At 33.8% G+C, this 23,376-nt stretch overlaps 2 protein-coding genes across 15 annotated transcripts in view; one reads left to right on the top strand and one right to left on the bottom strand.

Annotated features, from left to right (window-relative positions):
- The first annotated feature begins 896 nt into the window (after window positions 1–896).
- LOC107994263 (prostaglandin E2 receptor EP3 subtype) lies at window positions 897–20,317 on the top strand. 7 transcript variants are annotated; one of them, XR_009830572.1, is made up of 7 exons: window positions 897–1,100; window positions 1,577–1,816; window positions 8,568–8,742; window positions 9,087–9,325; window positions 11,755–11,983; window positions 19,861–19,999; window positions 20,134–20,317. XR_009830572.1 is itself a non-coding variant. In XM_062077189.1 (6 exons), the coding sequence occupies exons 1-6, from the start codon at window positions 897–899 to the stop codon at window positions 19,917–19,919; spliced, it is 1,146 nt and encodes a 381-aa protein (XP_061933173.1). In that variant the 3' UTR covers window positions 19,920–20,317. The 7 variants fall into 7 exon arrangements, 5 of the variants coding, with proteins under 5 accessions (XP_061933173.1, XP_061933166.1, XP_016906572.1 ...); XR_009830571.1 differs by having other exon boundaries at window positions 8,565–8,742; XM_062077189.1 differs by having other exon boundaries at window positions 19,861–20,317.
- The window catches only part of LOC107994259 (rho guanine nucleotide exchange factor 17), a 126,612-nt gene continuing 118,158 nt past the window's right edge, over window positions 14,923–23,376 (bottom strand). For 4 of the 8 annotated variants that reach the window (XM_062076981.1, XM_017051063.3, XM_017051064.3 and 1 more), the window contains 8 exons: window positions 22,228–22,495; window positions 21,773–21,880; window positions 21,172–21,411; window positions 20,944–21,011; window positions 20,446–20,772; window positions 19,431–19,601; window positions 18,689–18,972; window positions 14,923–18,348 (listed from right to left, as the gene is read on the bottom strand). In XM_062076981.1, the coding sequence (XP_061932965.1) occupies window positions 18,710–18,972; window positions 19,431–19,601; window positions 20,446–20,772; window positions 20,944–21,011; window positions 21,172–21,411; window positions 21,773–21,880; window positions 22,228–22,495 (1,445 nt within the window). In that variant the 3' untranslated portion in view covers window positions 14,923–18,348; window positions 18,689–18,709. Of the gene's footprint in view, window positions 18,349–18,570; window positions 18,973–19,430; window positions 19,602–20,445; window positions 20,773–20,943; window positions 21,012–21,171; window positions 21,412–21,772; window positions 21,881–22,227; window positions 22,496–23,376 lie in introns of those variants that run through there. The other 4 variants (XM_062076994.1, XM_062077009.1, XM_062077005.1 and 1 more) reach the window with 4 other exon arrangements.

The raw sequence follows: 23,376 nt of genomic DNA, 5'->3' as shown, positions 1-23,376 counted from the left end.
AATTTCATCGACAGTCGATCAAATTAGTTTGCTTACAATATTCAATTAAACAGAAAATAAATTGAATGCGCAAAGATTGTTTTCTTACCATCCAAACGAGTGAGAAGGAGTGTTCAACAGGCGGTTTGAGGAAACCAGCTTCGAGGTTTCATTCCGTTCTTTCGCTTTCTTCACTGAAAAAGACCTCTGATGTAATTCAGGGCCTGAAGGGCTCAACCAAGCAATAACTGATCAACGCGTAGCAACAAGTTTCACTGAGATTTATTTCGATCGTGGTACGCTAGTTCGATGAATACGACCGTTGCGCTGGTTGTGGCCCGGTGCACATGCAGTCTGGCTTGAATAAGGGCTCCACAAGTGCAGGTAGTCTTACAAAAGGGTCCAAGTACAACGTTGTCACGTTTCTCGAGAAACTCGAAGCAGTGGCCTGAATAACAGCAACAGCGCCTGTTGAAGAGCAAGAGGGCGATAATAGTGTACCAAATATACATGATAACGTGTATCGATACACGAGCCGAAGATCAACGACGAATCATTCTGAAAAAAATTGTCGCCGCGAAATGATGTTTTAACAGGGAAGAGTTTCGAGCTGTCGAGTTTCCTCTATTCGAACTCCTACTTTTGCAGAGAGGAAACGAAAAGGATAGGGGAACGGGGAGAAATTCGACGAGTGCTCGAAATTAATAACCGTGGGCCAGAGTGATTCATAATAAACAATGAAGTCTCTGAAGAATCGTTGCATCGTCCGTCATCGTGCTTTAGAGATTTCCGCTTGAGAACGAAACAATTTGAGAATATTGGACATTGTTTGGAGATTCATAGATTGGATAAGATACACACGCGTGAAATATCGATCGACGATTATTGCGTAAAGGAGAAACGAGAGTCGTCAGAAAATGTCGCTCACTTCGACGGAGATTTGGAACGAAACCTTGCCGATGATTAATTCGACGCGGATCGCTCCCCTTTTAATATCTCACCCTGTACTGATGTCAAAGAGACACGTGACTTTCGCCGCTCAGGTGGTGCTTACACTTGTGTACATAACCGGTGTGATTGGCAACATATCTGCTCTAGTCATTCTTTTTCATCGTGATAAGGTAATTAAAAAAGAAATATATATTACACGGTGTTACCTACTTATTTAAAAAATGAATGGAAATAATGATCGATTAACCATATTTATATATCGTTAATGATTCATTCCATGTATTGGTAGTATGAAAAGAGAAAAGTTATTTACGTTGTACTATTATCGAAATGTATATAAAGTGATTCCGTGAAATTTAATTGATAATCGATAGTAATCATAATGAATACTACTTATCTGTATACTCAGATGAATATTTGTTTTCTGTAAAAACAGATTAAACTGAGATTTTGTCGGTGACTAATAGATATATATCAGTCGGATAATAAAGAAATTTAACACATGCGTGATAAATTTCTTTATTATAAATTTAGAGAAAATAAGTCCAATATGCCAAAGTAATGAAAAGATAAAAACAATTCTTGGAAACGAAGAGTAACTGATCCGAGTAAATAGTTATTATGTAATTGAAATAAATTGTTTCAGAGAAGAAATCGAAAACACTTGTTGATGTTACGTTGCCTGGCGATCAACGATCTCGTCGCATTGTTAGGGATGCTGGTGCAAATGTACATCACGATCTATGTGGGCAGCGTGATATCTACTCGAGGATTCTGCTCTCTTCGCGTGGTGTGGAGGCTTTTCGGTTTATTCAGTGGTTGTGTCGCCATCGTAATGGCAGCTGAAAGGTGGCTAGCCTTGACTAGGCCCTTCGTTTATCAGAAGGTAAGTCAAGATCTTCGATAAACCTTTATGAACGAAGGACCAACATTAGTTTCGGTATTTACAATGATTTATCACCAGATTTTTCCCTTCATTTTATGTTTCTTTTTTTTTTTTTTTTCCTCCCCGTCCTCGTATCTCATCTAACGTTTTCATATTATTTCGAACTAAATTCCAGTAAAGTTTTAAATGAGTAGTTAAAATATTATTTGAGAATAATAATATATGCATACCAGAAAGCGTTGAATTAAATTTTTATGCCGAAAAAGGTTTTGTTTTTCTCAACTGGCCATTGATATTCATGATAGCTTATTCTCGCATCGAGTCTGAATGGGAATGTGGCGGTAAATATTTTTTATAAGCGAGAGACAAATAAATAGAGATGTAAATTAAAGTTTTTTTTAAACAATCACTAATTTAATTGTTAAAAATTGACGAATATGTTGTGAAAATTTAACTCGAAAATTAATAACATTTAAATTTCATACTTTCGCGAATTCTTTGCACAATTTGATGATTGAAATATCATACAAATTTGATATTAAATATTTCGATATTCATGATACATATTAGATTTTATTTAAATAAGAAATTTTACGCGTCATGTCAGAGATAAACAGGAGAAAAACGTCATGGAAACATAGCCGAAACTAGCATCACAGTTTTTTATCTATGCGTGATAAGAGTCACGTTACTTGGACGTATACATCTAGTTGGTATGGACTTGACCCATTTTTTCAATAAACGATATTATTTGGAATTAGTACGAATTGGATAATTCTTTATTCATATTATACGCACAGTTAGAAGAATCATGATATCAAACTTTTTAAACCTATCTTCATTGCAACAATATTCCAGAAGAAGAATTTATAAATCTTGCATCATAAATTATAAATAAATTTCCAATTATTTAACTGCTTTTACAATTACCTCTTTGTATATTTAATACGCCACATTATGATTAAAAAATTCATTCATAAGGTTCCGAACATTAACACTGAAAGATCCTTCATTGAGGATATGAATCACGAAACACTTGAGCGCGTTTCTTTCATAGAATATAAGCAATCATGCATATTATTAGAAAATAATTTAAAAAAATAATACAGAGTATCTTTTTATTTGGAACCAATAAATTAAACGAATTAATCTTTTTTTATCTCAAAAACAGCAAACAGTGCTCGGTTAACGGAATCATAATCTTCCGTATTAAAATTCTTGAGAATCCGGAGATGTATCTACGGTATTGGTATAGACAATACGAATATTAACTCTGTCACTTCGATGTAGCCAATGATCCGTTTGAGTCAATCTACCGCCATTTAAAACGCAGCGGAAACAATTATTTAAACCGACTGCGAGGCAAGTGCTTCTAATGCAGTTGGATTACCAAAATGTATATCCTGTTTGTTCTTTTAATCGATGTTCCATCTGTCTATTTACAATTCGAGCAAATTTAATATACTTGTAACATAACGATCTTTGAATCTTTTGTTTCAAAATATTTAAATTATTCTTAGTACGATTATTTTAAATTTTGCAATTTTTTCCCGTTAAATTCGAGAATTTAAATATTGCGGAGAAGAAGTTTGATTAAATGGGATCATAGGTCATAATAAGAGGCGATACGAATATTAAATTTCCCACATATAATGATATATCAACTTGACAGCTTTCGAAAGTCCTTAAATTATTTCCGAGAAGAAGAGAACGCGTGATCACGAGCAACTAATTATTTCGCGGTTGATTAGGAAAAAATTGATTTCCATGTTGATACTGTAGCTTCTCTTGGGAATAAGACACGTGTGTTTTTATCGTCTTTGAATACAATTGTACTGGTTGCGTCGCGATGAAAAATTGACCCATATTGTGACCCAAATATGGACACGCGTCGTTCCTATACCGTTTACATCGATCAATCATCGACACTTTGTTCATTCAATATTTCATTAGATTATTTAAATGATATATTGCGTTCAATTTTTATTTCGATATATTTTCTTAAAAATTTGAAAATAACGCGATGATACATTTATGCATTTCTTGCAGAAAATAATACAAGAGAAAAGATCGTGTATTTAGTTAGATTTATCAAGTTTTTGGAATTACTCAACACGTATCTTAATTCTTGGCAGATGGAGAAGATTCGGGGTCAGTGAAATTAATATAAACCGTATTTCTGCACTGAATGGTCATTCATTCTGAGCCTTTTTCTTACGAATACGTGTATCCACACACGTAGTATCTTGTAAAATCATAGCGAAATTTGAAAGAACATCTTTAATAATAATAATAATAATAATAATAATAATAATAAATAAATAAATAAATAAATAAATAGAACTGAAAGTAGCTTTATCCTTATTAAATGATCCATATAGATGTACAGTCACATTGTAACTATCAATTGAAATAATTTTCATAAGTTACAACCACTTATTCATACTTGTGTATAAAAGTTCCACGCTTATAACTCACAATTAACTTACTTAACTAAATAAATATGAATACAGATTTCCTTCATCCAATCAATATTTTTCCACGTTATATACGTACTCGTGACTCCTCGTTTTTATTTATAAAAAAAAAAAAGAAGAAGAAGCATGAGGACATGTTCATAAATTTCATTCACTTCGTCACCATTACTTCCGTTCCAATCGTAAAAATAAACCACAATCAGTCTTTCGATTCAAAGCAGATTGAAAGGAGAACTAGGAAATTCACTCTTCTTGTTAGCATCCACTCCAAGGGAACACTTCTAATACCCTGAGCGCCCTAAAATTTGTAACACGATAGATTTTACCTTTCGAAACCTGATAGAGCGACTTCAAGGATACAGAGATACGAAACGATGATTATAAAGTCGACGAACCGAGGATTAGTAACGTTCGAATGCGCCTGGATCGGCTCTCTATACCAAATATAGCTTGGAAATCTCGACGACATTTTAACGACACTTGGGCTTCACTTTAAGTTTGATAAAAATGTAGAAGAGTGAAAATGGCGAGACCATCCAGCCAAAGTAAACTGGATCGACGATTGGGCAATGCGTAAAATTATCTTTCGATGATTTTACGCGAACCTCTGTCTTCGAAAATTAGAGTGTTAACGAGCTCGTTGAATTATGTTCGAGACGGATACAGAATGTACAGAATCGACGAGTAATTTACAGTGTGCATTTTCGCGAGGAATTAATATTTCGTTTCTTTGTCCCAATTTCTAATTTTGAACGAAAATCCATAAAATATATTACATAAGACACAAGATTTAAAATTCCTTATAAATTTTTTCGTTCCTTACAAACTTCCTTACAATGAAATGTATGAGATTTAAAATAATTCTGAATTATGACATCATAAGATTTTTTTTGGACTAGTTTACAGTTATTTTTAGCAGCCAATTAACATGAGAAGACGTGTCCTTGATACTTTAAGCGTGGGAGAGGAGAAAATTGTGAGGTTAATGTAATCTTATAGAAAGTTATATGCCTGAATGATTTTTAGAATGATTTTGTGAACAATACTATATATATCATAGTAATTAAAAGTTAATCATATTAATAGTTGATACAATAACGTCACAAACTTATCTTGCATTACTTTCGATAATCATAATTAATTAATTATTAGTAATATATAGATATTGCTTGATATTAATATCTTTTATATCTTTTATAGAAAAATTTATATATTTTTATATATCATATGTTATCAATTAAAAAAAAATTCAATCATAATTTTTTTTTAATTTTGTGATAGAATAGCAATGTTCGAGCGATAAAATATTACGCATCGCGTTTGATTATTTATCGTTGAACATGCTTATCCTGGTTATCTTTATCTAGCATAACATCTTTTCTTTCTGAAGGAAATTTATAATTATGGTTCGTGAGATTTTCGCTTGTATTGAAATGAGGTATATATGTAGGTATATATGTATCAAGTGTCGACATTCTCGTATAAAATGGAAACACAGCTGTGAAAATTCGTTTCCTGTTGTTAACTAGATAAATAGACGATGTTTTTGCTCGTCTTCTCTCCGTTAGCTTCAAAAAAAAAAGAAATTATTTTATATTCTTTGATTTTAATTAAGAAAAAGAAAGAATATGAAGAATTACTTAACTTTTCAATTTGGTTCTTTTATATTATTTATTTAGTCATTAAGTTCACAGTTATTCACAGATATTAAATTATAATCTTCATTTCTTATTAAATATATATTATTTTTAAAAAACATTGATAAATATTCATATCTTGTGTATAAAGAGAAAAAAAATCTCCAAACATTTCATTATCATCGAAGTTGCATCATCGAAGAAAAAAATTATTCAATCCCCACTTTCATATATTTCAATATTTGTAATATTTCCAATCCAATTTCTCGATTTTAACAATGTTTTCTTTGATAGGAATCTTAGGAACTTTTAATAGGAACTTGTTGATCCATCTATCCAATTCAAAATTTTTAAATTTCTTCGTGTTAAAAACCTCATGTTATTAATATCCAAGATGTTTCTATCGAAATTCAGTTATTCTGCAAATATTGAAACAATATTAGCTAAACAAACAATTTATCGTAGGGTCTTGAAATTGAAAATTTTTTCTCGAAAGATAAAAGTGACAGAAATAAGAGTATAATAAAGAGGATACGAGACTTGTACAATTACAGTGTTTCTTTTCTTCTTTGCTTTGTCTATGTGTCAAACATGTCCAGTTTCTCCTGTGAATAGACCTTTTTCTCCCTTGAAAGCACTTAACCACCTCCGCAAAAGAATAACGAAAAATCCTGAGTGGAAGGTTTCATCCCTTCATTTTTCGAGAAACACATTTATCAAGTTTGTGAGGGATGATATTCTTACCTTTGCTTCATGCGTAAATATGAAGGTATATGATATTATACGATAAATAAATCAGCCTGTTAATAATCTTTCGTATGAAAAATAACGAAGAGTATAAAAAAAATGTATCATTTCGAATACGAATATATTTGAATATACTGTAGTCTTATTTATAGTAGCTTATTTATTTATTTCTTCTTCTTCTTCTTCTTTTTTAATTGGATTTTGCTATTTCGCGTGTTTGAGATGAGTGAGAAGAATTATATCACAGCATAAATAAGCGTCAAGCACTAAAGAGAATTTACACTATCCCAAATCAATCAAATAAAATTGGATATACAAAAATGATCCTATTCGATGAAAGATTTTTGGAATCAATTCCAAAAATTCCTTAGTAATATATTTATATATATAATATATATATATAGTAATATATAATATATCTAAAATTTTCAAGTAACTATACATCACATTGTTTTGCAATTACAAAGAAGCAGAGAAGATCAATTCATTAATACCAAAAAAAAATCGAATATTTCATATATTCTTTGTATTAATAAAAAAATTAGAGGATTAAAAAAATTCTAGAAATCATAAATGAATTTTATGGTTTAAAATTTAAAGAAAATAACGGAAGATTATCTTTATACTTCTTTGAGATTTTCTCTATTTGTTCTACTCTATTATTACAGACCAAATAGTTATATCAATCTATAATTATATCAAAACAAGCTTCTTCAAAAGATGTTCTTTGTCAGAACATAATCTCAAAAGTATATTCATCAAATAACAAATGACGTGATAATTTGCACTAATTCGACTTAACGATATAGAATTTCGTTCTGCAAATAGCGAATTCTGCTTTGTTTGGTTTTCGAAGATCATCCGATGATGAAAACAATGATATCATAGTGATTTCTTTTGCCGCATTTTTCCTATATTCAAACTATCTAAAATAAAATTTAAGATAGTCAACAACGTTTCAGATCAACGATCCTGAAAGTGACGCAAATTAGAAGTTCATCTATTTTAAGATGCACGAGTCTGGGATAAAAACAAAAATATGTACAAAGTTTGATCGCCATTCATAAGTTTCTATCTGATTTTCGATCCAACCGGATCACTCTTTGTATTCAATTGCTCATTATAACAATCGTTGGCGGTCCATTAGAATCGAATCGATATTCTTCGTCTGTTTTTCGCCACGCGTCATCGAAGTTCATTGACTTTGCGTTGAGCAATGATCGATGGAATTTCGTGTCCAAAATAAACACGTGGCTTGATGTCTAATCAAAAGTATTATTTAGCTCTATTTGTGTAATATGCAGCTGTTTCTTTCAATCAAAAAATTGGTGCGCCGATTAAAAGGTATATCGTGTGTAGATAAATTTATACGTTTGTTCTTTTAATTAGTAATTGTGTATTTATTAATTTTATGATTAACTTTGTTACGTTTTTTTATCTTGTTTCCTATTCTTTCACTTGCAAATTAATATAATAAAATATAATTAGATTGTGAAACACCTATCCCTTGAAAGGATACAATCAATAGCAAATGGCAGAGAAAATGTATCAGCTTAGCCGTCTTCCATCCCTCATTTAGTCCAATTTAATTTGTTCCTCGACGTCAAATTGACGCAATAATAAAAAAAAAATCAATAGAACGAAAATATACATAATTAATTAATAAAAATATTAAATTTCTTTCTTAAATTTAGGAATAAAATAGAAATTATGTTATTCCTAAATAAAACATTAATCTAAAAAACAGATTGCCTTTTATTTCAATGTATCAAATTGACACGAATAGAGTAATTTAACTACTACTCACTGAAGACTAATTTATTTCTCACAAAATATTATTCCCCGATTATTGTGCTACTCAATCTGTGACACCCATGTGTTCTCCAGCAGGTGACGTACCCAATGATTGTACGTTGCATGCTGGTGCTCTGGTTGGTCGCCCTGGCATTGACAAGTATGCCAATGATGGGTTTTGGCGTGTACTACAAAGGTGAACGATGCGTACGGTACAGGGAAGCCACCGAGCCAGCTGATATCGCCTACGCGTATGTTTGGTTCGTTTTCGGTGAGTATAGAACATTATTGGGATCGATAAATCCTTGAACGTGTCTCGACTACCGTATGGCAATTTAAACGCGGCCAAACCTTGATTATTGGAACCTTTTTCCCTTGAACCGTCAATCATTAACCACATCCGTTTCGAACAAAAAAAGGAAATTAAAAAAAGATTTATATCTTGTAATGATAATTTTGCGTACAACTTGTGTACAAAAATTAGTTTCGAAACTTTATTTTATTTAGTTATCTAATTGATTTTCCTTTGTTTCCTTTCAAAATTTTTAAATTATATTCAATTCGACGAAACGTGAAAATTGATTGATTTATCTTGTAAATATTAATGGTTCTTAGGTACGGGTCTCTGCCTGTCGATAGTTTGGTGCAATCTGGCCGTTTCCAGGGCGCTTAGCAGGCTAAGTCGCAAGGCTGGCGTCCTCAGGCGAGTAACGAGATCCTCTTCGAGGGCGAAACCACTTTTGACAGTGACGGGGCCAGCGCCGGAAATCGTCACCACCGCCGAGGAAAGGGCATTCGCAAGATTGATGGCCGTGCTATCGATATCGTTCGTCGTATGCTGGATGCCGCAAATGGTAAGCGATCGATCGATGGAAGTAATTGATTGAATTAATTCCTCCCAGCCGGAACACCTTCGCCAATTAAACGACGCTCGAGACTTTTTGGCAAGCTAATTAAAATTCGTGAAATGCGCCACTTTCAATCCATCCGCTTTCGAATAGTTTGGATAAATACGTTCGTTAAAAAAATCTTATTATTTATTATATTCTTTCGGTAGAAAAAGTTAAAATTTAAACGTTTGGCTAAATTAAAAATTTGCTTGAAAGAAAGATCAAGAAAGATTGGTATTTTATAATTCTATATCTCAATTTGTCAATCATTACGATTGGCAAATTCTTTCAATACGATTGTTTAATTATCGAAATAAAAGCAGTGATTTTATATTTTCATAATTAACGACATATTAATGACATTTCGAGAAGGAAGTGTCTATGAGAGAGGAGTTTCCGGTTCTTTTATGGAAGCAATAGCGTTTACGTGACGAGGTTGCTAGAGATTTATTTGATGATAGTATTTGCTCCTACGTCGTCGAAACATCAATAAAATTTGCCATCCGTCGTGACGAGATTTTAAAAGTGAATCCATATTTTTTATTCCACACCATGTATCGTCCTTAGATGCCCATTTAATAATTCGTGATCAAACGATATTTAATTCAATTTCATTCCCTTCTAGTGCAATTAATATGTATAACGTTAATTGATGTTAATTACTTCCTTGGATGAGAGAAATAAAAGGAACCGTCATGCTAATGTGGTAATCGTCATGCTAAATATATCGATGGATCAGAATAGAATCTTTATTTAGCTTTGATTAAAGAAAACACATATTTAAATATTTTAATAGTGAAGAGATGTATAAAACACCGTTAGAACGTACCTTATTCTATAATATTAAGATCATTTTAAAAAACGAAAGTAATCTTCAGGATATTTACAGAAATATTTTTATGTACTCTTCTCTTTTCAAAATTCTCCAGAAATATTATATATATATTTTTTTATAAAATAATAATCAATTCAAAGTTTCTCAATAGAAAATTCGTAAAAAGAATGAAAGAATTTTAACTTTTCTTCAACTGAGTTCTTCCCAAGTTCAAATTCTGGATAATTGTACAAGAAAATTGAATAAAAATTGAATTACAGTATTCGAATAGTATTTAATAAAGCATCGAAGAAGGCATAAGATTCGCAAATCGAGGATAATTTCGTGTAATTCCGAAGGGATCATTATCATTGCTTCAAGCTCCCGCATTCCTGAATTTTTAATTCGATGTAATCACGATGTATGTATCCTGCCGGCAAGAATACAATCGCCTCGAACAATGCACTCGGTGGTACGGCGGTTGCATACTCACGAGCATTCCCCCATTTCCATCTCCTTATCCGCTCAGCATCTTATTCCAAAGCGTTTTCCTCGCGCGACGTGTAAATTTCCCCCGATTCCTACGTTCCATACAATTCGAGTCGCGCGGTTCACGTTCGCGTTCCTCCTCTGAACTTTTGCAACTCGGGTTATTCGAGTTCCCGTTCCTCGAGCGAGCGCCTTGAAAGCGTACGAACGACGGAAAATAATGTAACGATTAGCTCGCGCAAAATTGCGAACGTGACGCACTTCCGGCGCCCAGGACGAAGGTTAAACGCGATTGATTTAGTTTGGAATATCGTCACGTACGATCGATAATGGTTTTGCAGAACAGAACAGGATGTGGAAAGATTTCGAGAAATGTCGAACGAAAATTTTCCATCGCGTTCTTTCATCGGCGACAGTGTATTTCTGTCGTTGACCTTTATCGCGTGGGTGTGATGTTGATACTATCCGTGACCGTGACACTTTTCATTCTTCGTTTTTAGCGATGTTACTTAATTGTAAGGCTTGATTCCGGGGGATTGTTTCGTAATTCGTAATTCGATTAGACGAACCGAATTTCCACGAACGATGATCAATGGAATTTTTAATTTTATTAATTAAAATGAATCACAAGTTATAAGATAATTGTTCTAATTTGTCGATTTAATAGCACGACTCTTGGTATTCCATTATTTAAAGTAGAATAATTTTTTTAAGATTGAAATAACTTGAATTCTTTTGGAAAAAATCTATATATTTTAAAAGATGTTTCCTTACCAAGCAATTGTATCATTAATTGACAATTTTATTATTATTATTATTGTTGTTGTTGTAAATGAAGTGTAGTTTCAAACAAATGCTAATAAAATTATCTCAATTATACAATTATAACTTGTGACAGCAATTGTTAACCAGATCTATTATATTTTGTAATGGTGTTGCATCGATAATTGACTATCACTTGAAATAAAATCAGTAATGGCGCATTTATATTCCCCGCAAAAACTCAATAGAATTGCAAATCTATTAGAATCAAATGACAACAATAGAAAGGCATTGGTTAACAAAAATTATCGCCTCTTTGTTTCGACAGATTTCCATTCCATTGGCACAATTCGCGATGCAGTTGCCAGAGAAGGCGATACTCGCGCGAAAATTGATTCGTATATTTCACCTGGCCGCCGACGTGCTCCTTTGCATTCACTTCACCCTGGATCCATACATTTACGTGTTGCTAAGGATGCCACGGCCGAGATTCCGCCTTCTGAAACCCCTGTGCAAGATCTGTTGGCCAGCAAGAAGCCGGTCGAGCTCGTTCAATGGTGAGTCTGGTCAATCCGAAACCCAACTTTCGTATTTAGAGGAGATGGGAACAATTAGTCACGCAAGTGGGACCAATCGCGTAGAGATATGAGATTAATCGTGCGCAATATTTATTTCCTTTCAATATTATACGGTGTTAATTAACAATATATTAGCTATATATAATATTTAATACTGTGTTAATAATAATATACATTAATTTTGTTAATATGTTAATTAGCTAATTATTGTCTTAACATTATTTTCATATTGAAATAAACAGAAGATACCACTCGTCGCAATTGCGTGACTTATTCTGCATTCTACAATCGAACCTTTCCAATTAACCATTGTCTTAATTTTGAAAGATCGAACAACTAAAAAAAAAAAAAAAAGTGAAGGATAGTTGCTCCATTTATTTCTGGTTTCCAAGGTGTAACATAACTTCTAAGTGTATTCATCCGAGAAATCACGTATTATACGATTATCTAATGGCACGTGCAACGAGGAAATGAAAAGGTCTATACGGTAAAGATGCATAAAGGGAAGGATTATTTCATCTCTCGATGATTCCTTCGTTGTCTAGCTACAATTAGGGGACTTTTACACGAGACTTTGATAATTGAATCGATCCTTAAACAATTCATCATTCGTTAAATCTTCAAGTAACACGTCATCCTCGTTCCTTAATCATTTTTTATTCTATCGTGACTTATAATATCCTCGCTATCGTAATCAATATTGCACTCGATATCCATTCCTTCATCTTCTAAACAATGTGATCTATTATAATCTATTTTCTAATCTTATTCATCCTTGATTCGTTATAATTCATCTCTCCTTTGCCAAAAGAAATCGAAAGAATAATTTTAATCTTTTAAAATTCTCATCTAACGAGTGAACTGAAATCCAATTATTTGTAATGCAATTATCATACCGATCAGTTTCTCCTCATAGATTAACAACTTTTGGCGTGGAGTGGTATTATTCCTCTTATCAGATCTTAGATTCGATGTTCATGATTCCATCACCGATTGAAATAGACTCTCTAACACCTGACAGGTACTACCACAGACCACCAGGGCAGCAGTGGTGATCCGTCGACCCCGATCACCGAGGCACCCTCAACACCCGTCAGCGAGGAACACGATCCTCCTTTAGTGGCGGTGTCGGTCTGAGACAAGCTTCAGCGAATGATCTTCCTGAAACGGCTCAAGAGTCACGATGGTAGCCAGGTTTGAGCTGCACACTCTTCGAGAACGTTGGAAGATCTTCGCTCGGTGTACGCATACGATTAAACGAAATTCGATCGAGACGAAAATTATGTACTCAAGGCACAGCAAAATGTTATCGAAATTATCGCGAAATTTTAAGAATTCTTGTTTTGGCTAATGATCAGAAGAGTATTTGATCCTTCACTTTATTCTTCTTTTTATTGTTATTATTATTATTGTTATTATTAATACTCTTTCGTATCCTTGGATCCATTTTATTCATCTGACAAGATTTAGAATTCTTTTTTTTTTTAACGGGACAAGATACATTCAAATTTGAAATTTTTTCCCTCGAATGAATCCAAGGATACTTTATTCAATTATTGTTCAAGTATCTCAGTGGAATGGTTTCCTCCGAGGAATTTTCAAGATTGTACAGTGAGTCCTTGAGGAACAAATCAGGTGCGTTGAGATTGATACCTCGCTGATTTTTCGTGTACAATTCACGTGTTCGAATGTTCTTGTTTCTTTTCTTCAATTTCCATGTCACTGTATATGATCCATTGTACAGATCATTTTATTCGTTGTAATTTCATATATCTTAATATTCTTCTTATTAATTGACTCTTAAAAAAAAGAAAAAGAAAAATATATCACGTATCATACTTTATATTGAAAATAGATTGCACAAAATTGCACAAAATTTGTAAAAGATGTATATCAGATGTATCGAAATTGAGATTCTTATTTTGTTTTTTATTACTGAATTGTATTAAAAAAGTAAGAGCAAACAGCATTCCAAAAAATTATCGTCGCAATGATGCGTGTGTCGTATTTACCATTTATAAATTTTGTAGAAATTCATCAAGATTCTATACAAAATATCCGATTCTAGTAAAATACAGAAGACTCTACTCGTTTGCAGTTTGCAAGTGAGAGTGAGTGTCGTTTTTTTTTCAACCGGGTATTTTGAAAAAAGAAATTGTAAAAATTGACTTAAAATGTTCTTCTTATATAAGAGTATACTCATAATTAAAAATAATACCATTTAAGTTTATTAAGAAGTATATTTTAAGTAAACCTAAATCAACGAAAAACCACCAATGATATCGACACACATTTCTATCACAATTGAATAAATAATGTCTAGTCAATAAAATAATGCAAGCGTGCAGTAATTTACGATAAAAGAGCAAAGAATGGATATTTACCAAAGTATTAAATATTAAAGGCACATTTTTACCGTACAATGTAATTCCGTAAATAGAATTTAAGAAAGAAGAGCATTATATATATCTTTTTCTTTTCTATAAAGATATACACTGATAAAAGTACTTATGTATACAAATAGATTAATCAATAATCTTGTGATTAACATGATGTTACCATGAATTGTTACTGACTTTATCACTGTAGCCAGTGTAACTCATAAATATCTTATCATCTTCTATTGTATCGATGTAATATTATTAATAAATTTTAATCATTTTTTTTAAATACATATTCTAATACTCAAATTCAAATTTTTCATTTAAATAACGTAACGGATTCTGCTTTTATTTTTCTGTCAATATTCAATTCTTATAAATAATCGATCTAAAATGATCTCTAAAGTATTGTACATTAGCAAGAAACACGATTTTATTCGATTCTACTGTTCGTAAATGAAAGTGAGTGTGTTCAAACGTGAAAAACGTGAAGAAGGATGCACGGAAGAGAACGAAATAAGAATGGAAAGGAAGGAGTACATATAATACAAATATATTTCATACGTAATTACGTATTCTCTTGCTTCTAGACACTTAACAACAATTAATCAATAACTTACGGGACGCGATCGTTGCTGAATACATGACACCTTTTATGTTTAGTTGTATTGCACACTAGAAATATACCACAGATTCATTCGTACACAAGTATCAATCGGTGATACGTCTGACGTACTTTCACGTATACCTTAAGTATCTATACAATAAATAATAATTCGACTTCTTTTTTTTTTTCCATTTCACTCGTATCCCATTTTACTCAATGATCTATAATATCTTTGTTCAATTCCACACTCACAAAATACACAAATCGTAACGAAATTTCATCATTTATATCATTCCTCGACTATGTTAACGACGAAACAATTGTCCTTTCCTCTCAATACAGGCATAATATCACCAAAAAATCGTCCATTCCTTCGATGCACTCTTTTCTTCTAATGAAACGACCACCATTCTCATTTCATACGATTCATCATCCCATCCAAGCACACGTGTCACTGATACTTAAGAAACGATATGACACCAAACATTGTCTCACGAGAAAACTGATTCTCGCGAGGCGAACGCAAGGTCGAAGGCAAATATATCTCTCTTTTCTCAATTTTATTCCCGTTCATTCACGAGTTCAAACGCGCGAAAACACTGTATATACGCCTCTCTACGATAATAGAAATCACACTGATAAACAAAATATAAGCCCCCGTACGCGGTCAACGATTTTCCACTTGCAACAGATTTTACCTTGTTTCGAATAGGCTTGCGAACAATGATTTATCACACGTACAGGTATGTCGACATTAATTATGTACACATCGAAAAGATGTCTCTGTCTCTCTGTGATGATCGTAGAGCAAATCTTGTGATCGTTTTTGTTTCTTTTTTTTTTTTCGAGCCGTCGAGAGAGAAGTCGAATTCTTGATTGAATCTTTTTCGGCGGAATATCGATGTTTGAGGATGTGATGAATGTTTGTACGATTAGAATTGAAGAGTGGATATAAAAAAGGCTATATGGAAATTAAAAATCTTATTTATCGAAAAGATTTCAAAATTTTTGTCTTAAGTGTAAGTATTGTTAATTAATGGAGAAAGGAATTTTATCATGGTGTTTAAAGCCTTTTTCATTTCCAATCTTCAAGCCTCGAATTCATTAAAGTAATTCGAATCAGTCTTGAAGCATTTGAATCGTTCGCTCGGCTCTTCCATTAAAAAACGACAACAGACCTTGGAGACATTTCAACAAACTTTTTTTTTATGTTTTTTTTTCATGCTTTTTTTTCTTTTTGCATATATATTTAAACAACACATCCATACGATTCTCTTTCAATTTTCATGATCGAAGGATGACAAATTCGTAATTTATTACAATATCTCTTACAATCAACAAACAGCTTCGTAATAATCCCCCAAAGTATACGTACCCTAAAACACCTAACCTTGGCTCCGTGAGAGATCTAAAGTTGGTAAAATGAATGGAAGAAGATTCGTGAATCGACATTCAAAAAGTAACATCCGAAGTTGTAAAATGTCCTCGGTTTTTCAAACGAATCATCGTATTAAAAGTGCAAAATTTGAAAAATTTGCGATTCTTTCTTAGTTTATCAAGGAACCGATCGACATGCGAATAATTCTCGTGTGGAAATAATCAATTTCGAAAAATCAATAAGGGCGAAAGTGCGCAAATCGAAGATACGATTAAACATCATAAAAATCAAGATCTCTATCGTGGAACGCAACACTTGGTCTTGCGTAAGACTATGTCAAGTATTTCGATATCAATTAATTATTGTCAAATACGCTGTATGTTTAATTACGCATGATTGATACATCCTCGAACCGCTCAAACTCGTAAAAAAGTCAGATCATTACTCTAATTGTAAATTGAAGCGAATAAAACACGCGGGAGGTGTATAAATAGCTTAATAACTATCAAAAAGTATGGAGAAGTACCGTGAAGGTACTGCAGGGGAAACTATGCGAATTGGCCTCTCGAATTTTGTACCATTTAATACATATATAAACGAACGAAATAATTTTTCCTCGAGTAATTGATTATCTTTGAAGAAATTCTTCTTTATTCGAATTGCGATTTGTACAATCTCTCTTATGCTTTTAATAATTCTTTTCTTTTTTTTTCTTTTTTTTCTTCTACTTTCAACAACGTTCTTCGCCCAAATAAAAAAATATGGAAGGACGACAAATTTTATCGAATACAAATTTCAATTTCGCCTCCCTTTTAACAATTGAACATTCATTCGATCGTTCCTAATCTCCTTTATCCGGTCATATAGATTCTAATTTCCTCGACTAACAATAACAACAATATTATCACGTTCCAATCCGAAATAAATTGATTCGCGGCAGAGGTTAAATATTTGTCCAGTCTGAGCTGCGAGGAAAAAAAGAATTTTCACTGGAATTCCATTAGCGATTAAACATGGAACACATTTTCTTACGATCGGTGAATAATTAATAAAACGTGTTATGTTATTGCGCGTCTACTACTTGTCGAGCGCGAGACGTCGATCGATGGACAATGATAAATTCGTTTTGGCACTTTTAACTCGATTAGCTCCCTTCTAACGTTTTATGATATTTTTAGGCCAATAGTCACGTAGTATAAGCTCGATTCAACGCTCTTCCAGGTATCGTAATAATTCATTTCGTTTCAATGTTTAATTCCAACGTGTAATATTATACATTTGACGCAACAGGGATACGCGAGCGAATCAATACGCGTATATACGATCACATACGATTCATCCGTATACTCTTCTTCTTTATTGAAAATATCGAAGTGTATCGACACACTGAATCATCAGCCGACGAATTAATTGCCGGTGTCATCGAGAGGAAGCCAACTTTTTCTATTTCAAACCGGTGCAAAAGTACAAATTTGCGTGGAATCGATTTTCTGAAATCAAATACGAAATTCAAAACGATCAGATCACGTTCAAGCGATATACATATCAGACTTTCACGGGTTTTGACGATAGTCTAAGCAAGCGAGGGCTTGAGATATTCGTCTGGTTTTGAGTTCGATTTCAGCGAACCGATTTTCAAGTTCTGTCGCAGAACGATCCAGAGTCGAATAAATTATATGGCAAAGATCTGATCACTTGTCGGTATTGACGTAAAGATCAGAGAGAAACATATCTAGATTGGTTCCACGACCGTTTGCTTCTTGACACCTTAATAATAACGGACCTCCCTTATCCTGGTTTTAATCCATTCGGCCAAAATCAACCAGAGAACCTTCCCGCGTTCCCTGAAAAATCGTCGGGCGAACACGTCCTGAACAGTCACGATCGGACAATGACGGACCCGACTACGTGTGAATTGCACACGCAACAATGAATCCCACGGCATGTCGTGCCGATGCGAATAAAATGCGGCCCTTACCTGTAAAATCAGAATTTTAGAAATCAACGAAATGGAATTTGTTCCCGTTAATGTGGAAAAATGTAAATTTTCGCCTTTTGCAATGATCATATTTCTACGATAAAAACGTATTCATTAGAGAAGAAATAGGGATATCATCGAGGATAACAAAAGAGAGCGCCGTGGCGGAAGGTATGAAGACCCCGGGATCATCGTCCACGGAATCCTATAAAATTTTTCTCGTTTCTTTCGAGTTTTACATTTCTAATGATGAAATCTGTACGTACATATAATCTCAACGTTGAAAGCATAAATCGAGCACAACAATTTGACGGTAACAATTGTTTTCAATCGATCTTACCGAGGGCCGTGCCAGATCAGATCACACTTTCCAAAGCAGCAGATGATTGGTCGAATCCTCACGACCAGCCTGCAGCTCGGCGGATGCCTGTGGACCTCTGAAATCCTCGTAACCATCTCCACCGGATATTACCAACAGTTTTCCACGATTGATATTGTTCTGTTGTGCTTTGTTAGATTTCAGAGAGTATCTGTTCACCTTTGGACGCGGGTCTGGTTTTGGCGGGGTTATCGTTTCCACGCAAGTGAGGAAACGCACGTGTCCGGTATGTCCATGAGGAATACCTGAAAAACAAAATAAGTCTTAATATCAGAATCCAAGAAACATCTGTTGCCAATCGACAAAATATTCCAAATTTATCATCTCCTTCGATTCCCTTTAAATGAATTTTAAGCTCGTACACGTGGCACAATTCGTGCGAATAATTCAAAAACGACCGAAATACATCTATCCCTCTGTTCAGAAGCTCTGATTTGCTTGCAACAGAGTATCACAAATATCGAAATTAAATTGTAACAAAGATTGAAAGCCTGGTAACGACGTCAAAGGCTCCGTTTCCGGAAATTTATTACACTGGTTTACGCAGATGCACGAGGAGGGATGAATTTTGCAAATGATTGATCGAGCCGTCGCGGACACTCGCGATGAAGCCACGAAGCAATTCGCACAGTGGCCAGATTCTAATTATATCGGAAGCAATGAGCGGCGATTATAAACGATTGAACGTGACGTCAATACGTACCAGTCACGATCGGTGGTTGGGACATCCTCTGAGTGGATGGCTTTATATGGGGAATTGGCACGGTCAATAGTACGCCGGCGCTCGTGCCGATCCAAAGCAACTCGTTGCAAGCCAAAAGTGCGGTGACCCTGAGACAGGCGGCCTTGTGCTGTCGTATTATGTCATCGCAACCTGCAGCAAGTTTAAAGCTTCCGTTAAAATAAATACCATGTAGTACGAGAGAAAGAAATTTTCTTATATCGAATAATCATTATATCTGAAAAATAAAATGTTAATATGAACTATATAGAGAATTTTATGGTAAAGGTAATAACTTTTTTTTATTTTTCTTCTTTAGCGATAATGTCTGTTTAAAAATATCTATAAAACGATTATAAAATTTTTGCTATATTTTAAATTGACTCGATCAACTTTGTGTATACTCAAACAGAGCCAGAAATAGGCCAGGACCGGTGTCCTTCGGTCCAATTCATGAACGACAACCGTTAGTCTACTAGTGAAACGAATTTGGAAAACGGGACCACTAAGGGGAATTTCTTGTTCCTACATTTAATGGGCTGTTATGTCAGGTAAGATTCTTAATATTTTATCATCGATTTTCGAATCTAACGAAATCTTTAGATGTTTTTTTTTTAAAGACAACAAAGAAAAACATAACATATTATACGAATTATTGTACGAATTATTTTATAAATATTTCTAGAAAAAAAAACATGTATCACATACTTACACTTATATTTACACACTACGAAAAATCTTCGTTAAAGAAAAAAAATTATCCAATCCAATTGCAATTCCAATACAAAGAATTCACTAATCAATTGTATAACTCACAATATTTGTCAAAATGAAATTATCGAGTCAAAGAAAGGAATCGATATTTACGATATATTTGATCCCATTTTTAATTTTCTTTATTCCATCTCGAATTCTCCAAAACCAAAGAAGATAAAAGATATGATTAAATACGCGAAGAATAAAGTATCACAGGTATCAAAGACACGTAGAAACTTACTGGTAAGCATTTTGGTGACAGCTGGTGCTATATTGATATCTGTCAAGCATTCGTAGCTACCAGAATGGAATAATCGCAGCACGGCGCTATTGTGCAAAGAGATCCACACTCCTAATCCACCGGAACTCGCCATGCAGGAAACGGACAAAGATGTATCGTTGCTAACGGCGAACGTATGTTCTATATCCAACGTGTGGGTGTTGAGAATCTTCACTGAATTGTGGCATCCGCACCAAAGTTTACCGGATACAGGAAGCATTTTAGTCACTGGAGAAGCGACGGTACCCACCGATACCGACGTTGGATCGGGTGTGTTCCAACCACCCACTACAATTATACAACAATTTTATGTAAATTAAGATTGTTCCATTTATTGTAAATCATGCCAAAGAATATTTTATTTCGAATTTTATACTCGAGATTTATTTTAACTTGTTGTTTATATTTTACAATGTTTTTATTCTTTTCTTTTCGTATAAAATTTATTATATGACTTACTATGATCTCGAGAATAGACGGTGATGTCTCCATTGGCGAGTGACACGAACACTTTATTGTCCAAATATCTGTAATAAATGAGAATAAACAAGAAAAAAAAAAAAAAAAGAAAGAAATCAAACTCAAGTTTCATACAAAGCTGTCACTATAATCGATTAGTTATTAATAGAATTTAGACGAAATGTGTCGATTGTTTTGATATGTGTTGATTCGATAGAAAACCCTTACATGATGCAATGTACGCTGCTGTTGTGCTGTATTTTCACTTTGTTCTTTTTTATCCTGATGTTGTCGTTGCAATTGTAAACGTGTATGCATCCATCTTCGGTACCTAGCCACATTGTTGGTTGATTGACGTCCTCCTCTGTTGTAACATTATCGATACTTGGAACGTCGCCACTCAAACTCAGGCTACCCGTATCTGCACATGGAATGTCGTCCGAGTCCGAGTCGTCGGAGCTCGAGCTACTGCAAAACAGCTTTCTTAGATCAACCGTGAAATTTACCAAATAATTATGTATTAAAATAATTGCAAGAATTTCCTCTAAAAAAAAAAAGCTCTTAACGTATCTTTTCATTAAATCGACGAAGAAAAATGATGTATTAAGTAAACACATTGTACTTTATAATGGATATATTTCTGACACAACATATTTTTTTCCTTCATAAGATATTTTATAACAAGAAATCAACCAATAATTTCAAAATTATAAATAAAAATGACGGAATTATTCTGGTTAAAATAAATGAATTTGGGATAATAAACTGCAGTTGACTCCTCGTTATACAATACTATTTCCTGATTCAAATTTTCAGTCAAGAGTATTACCTATCTAACTGTATGTTCCCGCCACTGGCATCGACATCCTGGACCGAGATGCTTATGCCGCTCTTACTGTTCGCGAACGAAATGTTGTTAGTCACGCATGAATTCGATCTAAAATATAACACAAATAAAGTAAAACCCCCTTCTATTAGCTTCTACGAAGTATTACAAAAAAAAATTCATTATCTCTCCTCGAGGATCTCGCAAAATTAAATAGTTCTCACATAATTGCTCGAAACTTTCAATTATCATGTATCATTGGAAGAATAATTTAATTGTGAAAATACACAGGATGTCCCTTTATCTTTCTTTCATTGAAAATTGCTTATATTTCAAAGAATTTTAGATAAAATTATTCGTCACATCAATACTTCGACTCACACTGGAAAATTTTCGAGCAACTTTTTTAATGAATCGCTTAAAGAATCATAGCCCGAGTTTGGTATTCGGAATCTCACCTTTGAGTGCACGCTGGAATTCCAGCGACGCACAGGATCCTCGCGTTGCAAACGCCATTGCAAGATGTCACCTGCGGCGGTTCCGGTGTCAGACTCAACACGCACACTTGGCCCACGTAGCCGTCGCTGTTGCACACCCAAACGTCTCTCGAGCCCTGTCCATTGGCTAAGGTGGGCGCAGCACAGGTGAACTGCAGGCCAGCCCGAGTCTTTCGAATCGGCAGAGGTCCCACGAATTCTGGACAGGGCCTCCTATCAGCGGACAATGCTGTAAGTCGAGACACATCGACACAGGTCAGAGCAGAAAGAAAGAATATTTATGTAAAAGAATTTTTTATTTGAATAAGAAAATATTTGCAAGTGTTTGTTTCTCATTTAATTTATTTAACTATTTATTTTAGAAGGGATAATAAAAACGAAGAATGAAGATTACTGGATCATAGGTTTGAAATCTATCGTCGATTTTAATATTTGGTACATTTGAATGAATTAATGAAGGAAAAAGGGAAGATTTTAACGTTTGGTAAACGTAGAAGAGCCGTATGATAAGAAAGATTCATGAGAATACAAATCGTGAACGTGTATTTCTAGTCGAGTCTACTTCCAAATGTGTTGAAGAAGGAAGCACAAGTGTGAAACGTAGAGAAGAGAATCTAAACAATCGAACTATGAAAGCAAAAGGAGAATAGGAACGTGGTTACGTTTCTAAGAACATGAGTGTAAACTCATGTGTGGAATCTAGTTTCCTCGAAGAAACGTCGTGTAATAGTCTTGAAAAATTATTGCCATGAGAAAGTGAAGGTATATTAAAAAACAAACATGGTAACAACTGGTAATCAAGTGAAAATCGACATTATCTTCGATTGTTTCATTAACATTTACGAGTCTCTGGATAAATTGATGAAGACATCTCTTGGATACGAATACAAACACTTGTCAACATTTGTCAAGAATTAATGCTTTCAGAACAATACTTGCTAGCATCTTCAAACGCTGACGAAACGTTTGCAAATAGTCTATAAGCGATCAATAGACACGTAACCACCATTCGTATATATATACGCAATCCTCCGAAAAGAATGAGCTAAAAGGAATATCATTCTTCATAAAGAAAACTAGAGAAAACTAAAGAAAAATTACATTTCATTT

This window comes from Apis cerana, linkage group LG1 (assembly GCF_029169275.1).
Source record: "Apis cerana isolate GH-2021 linkage group LG1, AcerK_1.0, whole genome shotgun sequence".
NCBI classification, from domain to species: Eukaryota; Metazoa; Arthropoda; class Insecta; order Hymenoptera; family Apidae; genus Apis; species Apis cerana.
This window is presented reverse-complemented; position numbering and strand designations above follow the sequence as displayed.